Genomic DNA, 14,523 nt, shown 5'->3' with positions numbered 1-14,523 from the left:
TTATTACTCAAATGCTGTTAATTTGTGCACTAAAAAAGCATCTCTTTCTTTCATACAGAGCTGAGCAAAACAGAGATGGAGAAGCCATTTGTGAGTACAGCTAAATTAGGAGAAATTTTAGGAGAAAACACTGCTATAGCCTGCGTATACTGTATCTGCTTCATTGGGCAGCAAATCAGCTCTCGGCTATTAAGTGTTTCCTATGAGAAACACTGGGGTTGTTCCTCAAGGGGGTGTTTACCGGCCGAATTAAAAGCTGAATTCTCCATTGGGCTGCTTTCAGATAGGCCTAGTTTTTTTTTTCTTTTCTTTTTTATTGGAGACTGGACATTCAAACACAATACTATTTTAAGCTTGTTTCCACCACTAAATAAAAAAATTAAAAAAGGTAATTGTGACTTTTAAATCACATTTCTGATAATTGCGAGTATACATGCAGTAAACATGCAGTTGCAAGTTATAAAGTCAGAATTACAAGATATAAACCTCTCAATTGTGAGTTATAATGGTGATGGCACAGAGGATAAGACACATGCCTTTGGTGTGAGAGACCCAGGTTCGAATCCACTTTGAGACACCAATGTGTCCCTGAGCAAGACAATTAACCCCTAGTAGTGTGACCTCTGACATATATAGCAATTTTAAGGATAGGATAGCATTTGGATAAAAATTTGGATAAAAGCATCAGCTGAATGAATAAATGTAAATGTTATAAAGTCGGAATTGCAAAATATAAACTTGCAAATGCTGACTTTTTTCTCAGAATTGGGATTTTATATCTTGCATTTCTGACTTTGTAACGCAATTGCGAGAAAAAGTCAGAATTTCGAGTTTATATATTGCAATTCTGACTTTATTTCTCACAATTGCAAGTTTATATCTCATAATTCTGAGAAAAGTCAGAATTGCAGATGTAAACTCGCTAGTAGAGAGAAAAAAAGTCATAAGTCTGAGGTAAAAAGTCGCAAATATCTTTTAAATTGTTTTTTTTTTTTCCATGGCGAAAACAAGCTACACTACAAATCTGAAAAATATAGTTTTTTTAATTCCTGTTATCACAAATGACTTTGATTGGTTCATATGGTCCATCTGCGCTGAGAAAAGTTACATGTCCCAATGTTCAGCAGTGGTCTGGATGACACTGCAGTGCACTAAAAAAATAAAATAAAATAGAGATATAATATAATATATTATGATAACACTGCAATAATTTCTAAAATAAATTGCTAACAATGAGCAATCCATTTTCTACAGTATTTATACTTCTTTGTTAATATTATTTGCTTAGTTCATGTTATCTCAGGTCCATTACATAATATAAACAGATACAATTTTTGGTTTTAATAATGTATTATCTAACGTTGAAAATGACATTAACCAAGATGAGTAAATGGTTTAGAAATATTTTTCATTGTTGGTTGATGTAGTTAACAAATGGAACCAATTATAAAGTGTTGTATTGCATTGTAATGTATTGTAGTACACAAAAAGTGTCATTAAAAATAATTGGCATATAATATAATTGTCAAAAAGTAAGCATCATTAAAAAAAATATATAGGCATAATAGTCCAAAAGGAAGGCATAATGGTCCAAAAGGAATCATCATTAAACAGGCATATCATATAATATAATGTAATGGTCAAAAAAGTAAGCGCCATCATACCTGACCATTTAGAAAAATCATCCAGGTCGCTGCTCAACTATTTTACGATCTGCTTTCACATTAAAAGCATTCAAGTACACCAACAGTATGAGTATTTACACATGGAAAAACTCTCTCTGTTTTAATAGGTGAGGGTGACTCCTGGCAGACCAGACACGGCCTGTACCTGAATATCAGCATCATGGCTATTCCCTGCCTGTGTTCAATGGCCCCCAGGGGCCTGGCTCCAAACACCAGGTCAGACACTCTTCCACTCCACCTCAATCTGCTCATTAGCAAACTGACAACATCCTTCCAAAAGGCAACACATTTTCCTTCATAACGATATATGATAAATATCATGAATATTGGCATGGCTTGAATGAGGTTCATTCTCGTGTTACACAGCACGTTTGAGCTTCTGTAAGAACCAATGAGGTTCATTCTCATGTTACACAGCACGTTTGAGCTTCTATAAGAACCAATGAGGTTCATTCTCGTGTTACACAGCACGTTTGAGCTTCGGTAAGAACCAATGAGGTTCATTCTCGTGTTACGCAGCACGTTTGAGCTTCTGTAAGAACCAATGAGGTTCATTCTCGTGTTACGCAGCACGTTTGAGCTTCTGTAAGAACCAATGAGGTTCATTCTCGTGTTACGCAGCACGTTTGAGCTTCTGTAAGAACCAATGAGGTTCATTCTCGTGTTACACAGCACGTTTGAGCTTCGGTAAGAACCAATGAGGTTCATTCTCGTGTTACGCAGCACGTTTGAGCTTCTGTAAGAACCAATGAGGTTCATTCTCGTGTTACACAGCACGTTTGAGCTTCTGTAAGAACCAATGAGGTTCATTCTCGTGTTACACAGCACGTTTGAGCTTCGGTAAGAACCAATGAGGTTCATTCTCGTGTTACGCAGCACGTTTGAGCTTCTTTAACAACCAACGAGGTTCATTCTCGTGTTACACACCACATTTGAGCTTCTGTAAGAACCAATGAGGTTTGTTCAGTTGAGTTTCTGTTCATGTACGCTGTTTAATGTTGAATAAAAGCATAAATACAATCAGTTCATCATATAAAGAGATCAAGTCTCATCAGAAAATGTGGACTAAACCGCTCTATTCATATGGATTAGTTTTACGATCTCTTTATGAACTTTTTGAAGCATCAAAGCTTCAATGGAGGAATAGGAAACTCTCAGATTTCATCAAAAAATATCTTAATTTGTGTTCCGAAGATGAATGAAAGTCTTACGGGTTTGGAACAACGTGAGGGTGATTAATTCATACAAGAGTTTTCATTTTTGGGTGAGCTATTTCACTAATACAGTAGGAGTGATGTTACTTCTTGTCATGATTCTCACAGTGGCGATTCTGTCAAACACATCTCCAAAATCTGTCACCAAATCTTGTTCTGAGCCCTTAAATGTACACACTAAGCACTGCCCTCAATCCTTCAGAAAACGCCCAAAGAGCAAGTAAGATGGGCTCAGTAGCTGATGTCTGTGTGGACTGTAAAACCTTGAGACCAGGTCAGTGTGTCAGCAACATGCAAGGCCAACTGAGTCTTCAGACTTGTTTTCTGGCTCATGTCGTGGGCGTTTCGTGTGTGAAGCCGGGTAGACTAGGCCAATGTAATCCTGAAGATTGGAATCAGTGTTTGGATCAGACTCCTAAGGTCAAAGCCACCTAACTGGACTAATCAGAACATAATTACTCTGATTAAAGGGAGTGGCTGGTTAGACTTAAGGCCTGAGCATCTGTCCACGGGCCTCAACAACCCCCTCTCCTTCCTGTATTTAGAGAGCGACACAAGTTAAGCTCAGCTTCTCGTAAGCACCATCTTTAGTGAGGGTCACAGGGTTCGCATCGAAAGAAATCATTCGTTCGTTTCTGCTCTTAAAATATCTAAAGGTATTTTAAACATGATACATTCGCTAGAAGTAATTAATGACAGAGCGTTTTTTGGGTAAACTATCCCCTTAACAGTAGCAAAGCTTTCAGGTGCTTGCAATGTAGACAATTTGAACATGGTAGGACCGATTTAGTTTGGTTGCATTGCTATTCTGTATTTCTGATAGAATATATTTTGAATTAAAGGGATAGTTCATCCAAAAATGAGAATTTTGTCATCGTTTACTCACCCTCAGTTGTTAAATGTCGAGGATGGCAGTTTCGAATTTAGTGGATATCTAATTCTGCCTGGACCCATTTCTTACCTTGAAGTGGACATTTCCATTGTGATGTGTAGATATGGGACAGTCCAAGTGTGCTTCACATATATTTAAAGACCTGTGGTAAAAAAAAATAAAAACTGATTTATATTACCTCTTATATGAAAAGTGTATAGGCTTATGGCACATAAGTAACTGTTTGCATTAACAAATGTTACAGCTAAGCACAATAAATGTGAACATTTTCTGTCTACCACAGGCTGAACAATGGCAGTATGGCGCTAATAGTTGTTGACAACACATCCAGGTCAGAATTCATCAAGCACTTGAAGAGATACGGCAGCACAAATAACCAGGTGAGGTCACCTGTGCGAAGCCAGAGAACTTTCTTAACTCACATCAGCCTGATAACACAGGAAATCCAGCCCACGCAAATAGAGTTAACAACCTCCACAGCTTAAGCAGAATTAGCATACTGTCAAGTCAAATTAGTCACTGATTGTCAGCTTCCCACAAAACACTTTTCAGGCTAATACAGATTAGCCCATTTCAGAGCCTGTCTCCTCTTTTTTCTTAAGCAATCCAATCTAGAGATGTTTGTTAACCCACATTCTATAAATAATCTGTGTATGTTGCGGCGCTGACCTACTGCGATACTTCACTCTCCTGTCATTGTGCCGTAGAGCAAAGCTGTGTCAATTTCAGGGTCTCTGTGCTGTACTATTAGGCCTTTATTGTCCATTTTAAAAGAGCTTGTGTGTGTGTTCACTTCATTTACATGAGGAAAGCAATGTAGAAAGTCAAGTGCATTTTAACAGTGGTTGAATCTCACAAAGAGAAAAAAGGTCTGGGTCATGTTTGGCCTCAACATCAAAGAAAGATGGAAGAAATTACACTTTTCATTAAGAAAATGGGCTATTTCTAACCCATTAAGACTAAAAAACAATACTGTAATGTGAAATATAAATATAGTATTATTTCGAGTTACACTGAAATAAAATGCAAATATATTACATGAGAACATGAGTTGTGTAAAATGGGTATTCATCTCAAAAAAGGGAAACATTTAATGTAAAAAAAAAACGTTTACTACATTACAGTGTTGAGAATTTGGGAAATGTTGAGAAAATGTGCTTAAATATGTGCAAAAACATAAGAAAAACCGCATACATATAACATATATGGCAAATATCAATTTTAGCATTTTGGTATTTGTATTACATTATGTAGTGCTGGCTTTTAATTTATGATTTATTTAAGCATATTTAAATTTAAAAAAATGGAATGCAGTAAAAAGTACTGTAGTAAAGTAATGAGAATCTGATGAAACTCATTGATAATAATGAGTTATTCAAAAATGACTGTAAACATCTTTATGGATTACAATAATCAGAATTTAGGAAAGATTTTGTTTAAATGTCATTTAAATAAATACTGGTTCGAACTACAGTCTCGACTTTTATACAGAAATTAATTTCATTATTTTAAACGGGTGAAAGTGACCTGGTCATGTTTTTTGTGAGATTTACTGTCAAATCAATTTGTATGTGAACTCATCACACTGTAAAAAATAGTATAATCAATAATGATAAGGCAACATGTTTTTGCATTGCTTTAACTCAAGCAATCTAAGCAATTTTCAACTTTTTTTATAAGTTTTACAAATTTCAATGTATTTTTTAAATCAGCTTAATGCAATATGACTTAAACATCCAAGTCGATTCTACTTAAAAATGTAAGCAACAGACAGAACAGAAAAAAAAAAAACATTATCATGCAGTTGATGAACAAAGACTACTGGGTCAGAGCCATTATTACTCCAATAGTTTTTAAAAGAAGTAAATGTACTTACACAAGATCTCTGCAGTTAATGACTTCTAAGCAACAATTTGACAGAAGGATATACAATATGTGTTGAAAGCCCAGTCCAGGTTCTGTATATCCAAGTTCACTCCAGGTCACACACACTGAAGGTGCTGATGAGGATCAGTTGTTCATCACTGCCTCCTTGTGGACCTACATTAAACTACAGCCTCAAATAAGTCAGATTCAAATGAACAGTGCAAACAGACGCACACTACAAAACACACAATAAAAACTCAGACAGAAGAGTTCTGATATGGACGACTTCTATAACGCTTCTGTTTCCTTCTGCAGTTTGGTTTCTCTTTTATCGAGACACACACCGTAAAGGCAGTGAGGCTGCGTCCACGCTCTCAGGGAGGCTGGGCTGAAGACGTCTTGGAGGAGAACGAGGAGAGCGATTCAAAAACAGTCCCCATCATCTCCTCCGAAGGAACGTACCCCTGGAACATTGACGGAGATCTCTTAGAGGTCACATCTGAACTCCTGATCAGGTGAGACACACGAGTCAATCATCCAGACAAATGTCATAATATCATATAAGTCAGAACTTTCCATTTTATAAGTGAACAAGTCAAATTCCTATTTGTTTGCAAAACAGTAGTCAAGATAGCCACTGTATACTTTCACAGGTTGAACTTCACATGACCTGTGTAAGCGCAGGCTGTGTTGTTTTAAGGCACTACAAACATTATATGAGCAGCACTTGATAAGAAAATTCCTAATTCATCTTCTTAAAGCTGCAGAAAGAGTGTCAGAAGAATAAACAGAACAGCGTGAGGTTAGAAGGAAAAAGGGAGGGATGTGTGCATATTTCAGATAAATCCTTGTAATGTTTAAATGTAGTGACAGCCCTGTTTATTTTCCAGGGTTCACCCGCAGCTCCTCACACTCTTCGGAGCCGACGTGGAGGAGGCGGAGGAGTCGCCAGTTAAATGCAGCTGTATCTGAACACACAACCACACACACACACAAAGAGAGATTGTGCTTGATGGTAGCATTAATGAACAAATTGTACAAAGCAAAGCTTTAACATGTATATATAGAACATTTTATGTCAGAGCAAAAACAAAATGACACACAGTACATTCCAGTGCATACGATTTTAAATTAAACCAAAGTCAATTTTTCAACAATTTTTTTTTAAAGACAGGAGAAAAAACAAAACAAAAACAAATAAAAAACATGAACCTGTTAAAAATACTGATATGAAAGCAATGTGCTAGTCCCTGAACAGTAGCGGGTTTTTTTTTTTTTTTTTTTTTTATGGCGAGGAACTGATTTGATATGGCTTCGCAAATCTAAAGATTATGTCCCACATTTTTAGCTTTGATTCTGACAGGACTGTTTGGTCTCGATCCTTTTAGATCTCGTTCATACAATCAGCCGACTTTCTCACATTTTGTGCACGTATTTTGGGGGGAAATAGATTTGAAAATGTCACTATTTTTATTAAATTGAATTAATTTGTTTTTATAAAACTCTTTTATTTATACAAATAATCAACACCATCTTTGTTTCTTATAACACAGCATCAAAAATCATTCAGCATATGATGACATATTTGGCATGATAATCAGGTTTTGTAAATAAATTAAATCAGACCATCCCACTTTGATTGTAAATACAAAAACTAATTTTCTTTGTTTCCCCAATTATTGAATTAATTCTTGTTCGATGCTATTTTCGTAAACATTTTCATTAACACCCTTAGCTAAACTATTTCCAACTTGAACAGACAAAAGGGGGATGAGTGGATCTATGAATGACGGGCACGTGCTGATGGTGCTGTGTGTATTTGCGTCATATAAATTGAATACACACACTCTTAAGGAATGGCTGGAAGCCAGACACATGCCAATCTCGTCACTCATCTATAGCGCAGTACACACACAACAGCAGCCTCCTTTGCTCCGTTTCCATGGCACCCAGCCAGAGCAGCGGAAAACACTCGCTTCATCCATCTGGCGTCTCCGTTCAAACTTCTTACCACTGAACTCAGCAGTGAGAGTTTGGGAGGAGAATGCGTGTCATTTCCTACTTTTTTTTTTTTTTTAAGGAGAACGACACCACAGTGATGTCAAGGTGTGAAAACCCTTCCACAGCAATGTTCTGTATCGGCAAGGGTGACGGAAAGATCCTGTCACCTCTGAGGAGGGTGTACTAACTTGCGGGTGTAAAAAAGCCAGTAAGTGTAACCTTAGCAAGAAAAGCTACGGCAGTGCAATTTCTTCTTTACAGCAGCCCAACAGCCAATATGTTCAGTGATCGTAGGCAAACCTGTGATGAAACAATCAGGCTCTGTTCCAAAACCTAGCGAGCTGCCTTGACGTCCATGCAGCCTACATAGGCAGCTGTTTTTTAAGACGGCACCAAAACTCAATTAGAACCCGATAGTTGAGTCTCGGCTCACGATTGATCTCAATTGGATTTTAATGTTAGCAGGCTGCCGTCAAATCGATTAATCATGATTATATATATATATATATATATATGATGGGGAAAAAAACATCATATATATATGATTTTCAATTAAATGTTGATCTTTCAAACTTTCTATTCAGCAAAAAATAAATAAAATAAATAAAATCCTGAAAAAAAACAATTATGGCTTCCCCAAAAATATTAAGCAGCTCAACTCTTTTCAACATTGATAATAATAATAAATGTTTCTTGAGCAAATCTTGAATGCTGGAATGATTTCTGAAGGATCATGTGACACTGAAGACTGCAGTAATGAAGCTGAGCGCATCACTGGAATAAATTACATTTGATAAATTGTCATTTTAAATTGTAATAATATTCACAACATTACTGTTGTTTGATCAAATAAATGCAGCACTAACGGAGCATAAGAGACTTTTTAAAAAAATTATTTTAAGTTTAACTAAGAAAAATTATTATTATTTTTTTTTACATTTTTTTTTTTTAAAGCATTAACATAAAAAAGTAGTGTACATATATTATTAGATATTTTAATTTGATTGATTTTTTTTTCTACTGTTTGGTGTGGAATAAATTATATTCATAATTAACACTCTCTCACTTTCACAATGCATGTCACACTGCCTTAGAATTTGGCCATTTTGCTTCATACCTTTTGGAACAACCTTCACACGTCAAAAAATGCCACCTACATACGTAGGTTGCTCACTAGGTTTTGGAACAGAGCCATAACATTCTATAGCGACAGTACATTCTGAAGTCCTTTTCTTCCCTTTGGCACGACAGCGCCGGAGCGTGTCCGTTAGCACATTAGTACGTTCCATTCTCTAAAGTGCATTGGCTTCATCCTGCCGACAGAAAATGCAGATTCTTAGACAGTCTCTTTCAACAGTCTTCATGGCTTTGTGATGAATGTTTTCAGCCATTTACGGTCAAGGGCCGTAGGTTCTCATGAGTCCAGCTCTTGGTGTCTTCATGGATTGTCCCTTCCATTCTGACTGGTTTTATATGCGGTGCAAATCCCATATTATGACGTGCTCTCTTTCTTCGGTACATAGTCCCAACTGTCCCGTCTAAAATTCTCCTCCTTGAACTTCCGCTCAAAGAATCCAAGCTAATGAAAGGAAGAGGGTGTATTATTGTCAATAAGCAAAAGCACATCTCAATTTCAAACTCAACAAGCCTTGTTTTGAGGATTTTTCTTCTTTTTGAATATTTGCTTTGTAGGGATAAATCTATTACTTGGTAGGTTGTCTGAATGACTACTGAAGGCCAGCCATCAGGTTTCTTAACTCCAATCTTGGATGGAGCATGGCGGAATTGAGAGAACAATGTGTTTTTAAAAGTTAAACTTGATATTTATAATTTAAACTTGATATTTACAATTATTCTTTAGTAAGTTTATCACTGAAGGCAGTGGATTTGTTATGAAAGCACTGCTTTAAAGGTACAATATGTAGGATTTTTTAAGTAAACTATCCAAAAACCGCTAGGCCAATGTTATATATTTTGTTTAGTTGATTTCTTACAATATCCCCAATATTTTCAACTATTTGTAAATCGTGAGAAAATTGCGATTTTAACCAAGGAAACGGGACGTGTCGGCAGTTGCCAGTCAATGGTGTCATATCCGCGTTACCATCGGTTTCCGCTCATATTGCCATAGTAACCATGGCGACAGACATGGACAACTGGTTTATGCTTAACAGGACACTCACACTGTTGTTGTTTTGTTCAAACATTATGGACCATGGCAAGCAGACTTTGAGACAAAAAGAGGACTAGAACAAAGATCAAAATCTGTCGAGATTTTCTCCACGTCCACGACTAACTTTGACTTGACGGAGACGCGAGTGTTGCGTGTTACTTCATTAGACAGGTGAGCAAATGTACATAAAACTAATCAATGCTATATAGTTCAATATGATGAAATGATCTGTGTTATTCGAATGTTGATCTATCTTATTGCTAGTCTCATACAGCCAACAAACAACCAAACTAGCAACATTCAACACACTCAAATGCCGTTTCGAGCTTAATTCATCCAATAAACTGACCGGTGAGTAGGGTTGGGTATCGTTTGAATTTGAACGATTCTGATTCCGATTCCTTGTTTCGATTCCGGTTCCTAACGATTCTCGATTTCGATTCTTTTAAGAGGCAGGGTCAAAAAAGTTTAGCTAACCTTGCTAACCAACAGTCTTTCTGAAGGAAATAATCCTTTCTGAAGGAAATACTCCTTCTGTCACAAATACTTGTCACAAATTTAGCATTTTGCCGAGATTTCGTAAATTTTTAGAAAAGTGAAGCCACACTTTGGACCGCCGACGTAAGCTACTCATGTTCGACTCGCGCGGTTATGCCAACACTTCCGGTAGACGCTTCTTCGTTGGTGTTGTTCAGCGGTTTCTTCTTCCGCTCGGCGGACTGTGAATATCGAAACTAGGAATTGAAATTTTAACTTTTGAACGATTCCGGGAAAAACGAAAAGTTAGTCCCGGTTCCAATCGATACTCGATTCTCGATACCCAACCCTACCGGTGAGTAACTTATTAATATTAATTCAGCACTTGCGTGTAGTTCGGTAGAATGGAATGTCCTTATTCCTTTATATCTACAGGACTTACGTTGGTAACGCTATTCGTCTTTCATTAGCAATCGCGCCATTTTCATACCATAGTCAAGTTAAAAACATCACTATATTCACTCATCCATAAAAGGTCCATCAGCTTGATGACAACATCCATAATTCTGCTTGATGCTTTGCGTCATCAATATACGCCTTTGTTATTGTAAGAGATTAGTGACCCCTAGTGGCCAAAACACTGTATGTTTAATTAATGGTCTCTCCACTTCTTCAATAGTTTTACTGTACTGACAGTGATTTCTATGCTGTAAGATGAAGAGTCTTGCACGAGTTGAATATACGTCATTATGACACATACCTTCCAGAGGGTGATGACAAGCAGTGCTAAAATGATCAGCCCAACAATCAGACTGGATACTATTAGAAATATTTCCACTGCCGCCACAGGCTTAAGGCTGTACAGAGCCTCCAATAATACCTGTAACATTGCAAACATTTAAGTTAATAACAAGCAACAAAAGGTTGTAAATGAAGCATCTCATTATGCACGACTGGTTTTAGAGGTTTAGACTACTTACTTTAGCAGAAATGTCATCCTTTAGTAGGATGGTGTTTGCATCCTTTCCTGGTGAAATAAAGTCAATCATGCCTTGTACCATCATGACAGAATGTCTGCCCTATTGGAAATAAACATGCATCAAGGTCATGTGTTTCAGTTGCTCTTTCGGGCAAACAGTTCAGGTAATCCATCTGTCAAACAATGTTTGCCTTTGTAAATTACTGCATCCGGTAGTCTTTGAGGAACAACCAAGACAAGCTTATGACATCTAGCTGGATAACATGGTGGGCATCTCAATTGTAAGTTTGAAAAACTGTGCTGCTTAATATTTATATGGAAACTATGCATAAATATAAATCTTTTATAAAATTATAAAATGTCTTTATTGTCACTTTTGATCAATTTAATGCATCCTTGCTGAATAAAAGCAATTATTTCTTTCGGATCCCAAACTTGCAATTAGTTTTTGTACAAGTGGTCCATCTCCATGTCTCTAACCAACACTCACTGGACTCATCTGGAGAACCCTGGGGTTGAGCTCCACCTCCATATTGATTGTAACTTCTTTTCCAACCTCCAAGTCCCCGAAGCGACACTCCACCATCCTACAGGTCATATCTTCATGACCACAGAACTGTAGAAAAACAGGGCATGAGAACTTCCGATAACATTTTTACACTAAACACACTAGAACTCATTACTATGACCATTCATTTACCATTGTGCGGTTGCTTTTAGGGGAGAAAAAGAACACAAGTTCCTGAATAAAGGAAGCTTCCGGGACGTCACAATCATCAATAACCTGAATGGTATTGTTCTTCTGGAAGCAATGCCCAAGAGTTGTCTGCAGGATGAAAAAAACAATATAAGTTTAAGTAAAGATAAAGATGTATACTTCTGATTTATTAGTTATAGCTAATTATGTTACATGCGTATTATTAAGATTAGACTAGTAGGAAAACTTCATCTATCTATTCCATACATACAAGAACAGGTTCGGCAGAATATCAGAAGTTCTGTTTTCCGTACGAGGAAAGTGAATTGTGATGTAAAGTATACCACCAAGCTACAGATAGGATAATAAAGCATATGACTTGCGTGCTATTTCAGAAAGCATCTGCAGGCATACAGCAGCTTTGTTTGAGGAAGAGATGAAATTGAAGCCGTTGTCTACTTCTTTCCTTGTTGTAGCGCTCAAATTTAGTGGTTGAGTTTTTCAAACTTGACATGTCACAAATTTGGTCACATGACACATGAGAACTAATGCAAATATGCAACAAGTTTATCAATATGGGATACGGCATTAATGGTCAAATATGCCATGGAACCTTTGAAACTTTTTGATTTTTTTTAATGCAACGTTTTTTGTTGTTATTGCATCTCATACCATAAATCACAGAGATTGTTTGGAAAACAGAAGCACAAACATTCTGCCTACTATCTGCTTTAACAAAATAAACAACTATTCCTTCAAAATACTGTATAATATACACCATTTTCTTCTGCTCACCAATGCTCCATTTATTTGTTTTAAAATACAGTGCATTTTAAAATGTAATTTACTCCTGTGTTGCAAAGCTGAATTTTCAGCGTCATTACTCCAGTCTTCATATTATTAAAAATATCAATATTGAAACAGTTATGCTGCTTAAATATTTTTGTAGAAACAGTGATACTTTTAGTCAGGATTCTTTGATAAATACAAAGTTTAAAAGAACAGCATTTTTTAAATAGAAGTAGAAACATAGAAATAGAAAATTTTGAAATAGAAAATAGAAACCTTTGTAAGTTTTAACAAGTCTTTGTCACACATTATCAATTTAATACATCCTTCCTGAATAAAAGTGGTTTAAATGTTTGGTGTAAATTTTTATAATATATATATATATATATATATATATATATATATATATATATATATATATATATATATATATATATATTAGGGCTGTCAAATGATTAATCACATCTAAAATAAAAGTTTGTGTTTACATAATATATTTGGGTGCACTGTGTTATTTTGTGTATAAATAAAAATAAATACACACACATGCATGTATATTTAAGAAAACATTTTTATTTATATATAAAATATTTATATAATATAAATTATATATAAATCTACATACAGTATATACATGAAAATATTTCTTAAATATATACATGCATGTGTGTGTATTTATAAATATAAAACAATTATACCCAGTGCACCCACATATATTATGTAAAAACAAACTTTTATTTTGGATGCGATTAGTCACGATTAATCGTTTGACAGCCTTAATATATATATGCATATGTAAATCTCACCTGCAAATCCGTAATCCTGATTAACTGGTATTTGTATGGCACCAGCATCAGAGGCAAGCTGATCTTTACTCTCGCATCAAGAGCTTTACTAGGACCCATATTCATCACCTGTAAGTTAATCGAAATTTTAACCAAACGAATCATGTTAAATGATTCATTAGTGCTTAATGACATTGTTATCTGTCTGATGAGCACTAAAATACCTTGTAAGTATAATTGAACTTCTCAGGATAGCAGTCAACCGGCACGGACTCTTGTTCTCCGATCACAAATGAAGTCGGAGAGACAAACCTACAGAGGAAGGGAACACGTAATTTGGCCTGGTATTCTTCCGACATCTACTTATGCAATCACTTATTCCTAAGCAAGCCAGATAACTTACCCGTGAACATTGAGGTCAAGTGCATATCTCAAGGGCAACGTAAGAACAGCCACGTTGTCTTGTTGAAGGTCTGTGTTCTCAAAGCTTTCACTGAAAAAACACACATTAGATTGGTTAATGTTCACTATTGAAGAAACGTACACTGACCCCCTATGTTGACATGTAAACCAGTTAAAAATGTGTGAACGCAAGAAAATTGCTCAGATAAACGGTGAAATTAGCATTTGTTTGCAGACGCCAATTAGCGTGATATCGTCCTATCTAATGAAAACGACGTGTTAAGTGTAGTTTAAGTGTCCAAATGCTTTTATGGGGTCATTGTATATGTGCAAAAGATCTTTCTACGAGAGGAAATGTTTAATGACTTTAATTATGGGAGTACAACCCTAATATACCCTGAGATTTCATTACAGGAACTCATTACATAGGCTATGCAAACATCCATCTTTAGATCCATTCCTCTGTTTTTCTCGTTTCTAATAGTAACACTGAAAGCACACAAACCTTTGAACGTGCTGCTTAATGCCTTTGTTTGTCTTTTGTGCTCTGATGATCAATTTAC

At 36.1% G+C, this 14,523-nt stretch overlaps 2 protein-coding genes across 4 annotated transcripts in view; one reads left to right on the top strand and one right to left on the bottom strand.

Moving 5' to 3' along the window:
- Nucleotides 1-8,533, top strand: part of cerkl (CERK like autophagy regulator) — a 70,441-nt gene extending 61,908 nt beyond the window's left edge. The window contains exons 9-13 of the mRNA XM_039683440.2: nt 59-90; nt 1,793-1,901; nt 4,075-4,171; nt 5,973-6,172; nt 6,548-8,533. Of these exons, the coding sequence (XP_039539374.2) occupies nt 59-90; nt 1,793-1,901; nt 4,075-4,171; nt 5,973-6,172; nt 6,548-6,629 (520 nt within the window). The 3' untranslated portion in view covers nt 6,630-8,533. The remainder of the gene's footprint in view (nt 1-58; nt 91-1,792; nt 1,902-4,074; nt 4,172-5,972; nt 6,173-6,547) is intronic.
- Nucleotides 8,534-8,894: 361 nt separating this feature from the next.
- The window catches only part of itga4 (integrin alpha 4), a 55,672-nt gene continuing 50,043 nt past the window's right edge, over nt 8,895-14,523 (bottom strand). For 2 of the 3 annotated variants that reach the window (XM_089133376.1, XM_089133377.1), the window contains 7 exons: nt 13,962-14,051; nt 13,783-13,870; nt 13,580-13,687; nt 11,988-12,113; nt 11,778-11,903; nt 11,289-11,387; nt 10,405-11,188 (listed from right to left, as the gene is read on the bottom strand). In XM_089133376.1, the coding sequence (XP_088989502.1) occupies nt 10,961-11,188; nt 11,289-11,387; nt 11,778-11,903; nt 11,988-12,113; nt 13,580-13,687; nt 13,783-13,870; nt 13,962-14,051 (865 nt within the window). In that variant the 3' untranslated portion in view covers nt 10,405-10,960. Of the gene's footprint in view, nt 9,238-10,404; nt 11,189-11,288; nt 11,388-11,777; nt 11,904-11,987; nt 12,114-13,579; nt 13,688-13,782; nt 13,871-13,961; nt 14,052-14,523 lie in introns of those variants that run through there. The other variant, XM_039683435.2, reaches the window with a different exon arrangement.

This window comes from Pimephales promelas, chromosome 7 (assembly GCF_988280905.1).
Source record: "Pimephales promelas chromosome 7, fPimPro1.hap1.1, whole genome shotgun sequence".
In the NCBI taxonomy this organism is placed as follows: Eukaryota; Metazoa; Chordata; class Actinopteri; order Cypriniformes; family Leuciscidae; genus Pimephales; species Pimephales promelas.
Note: the sequence above shows the minus strand (reverse complement) of the source record. Positions and strands in the feature narration are given on the sequence as shown.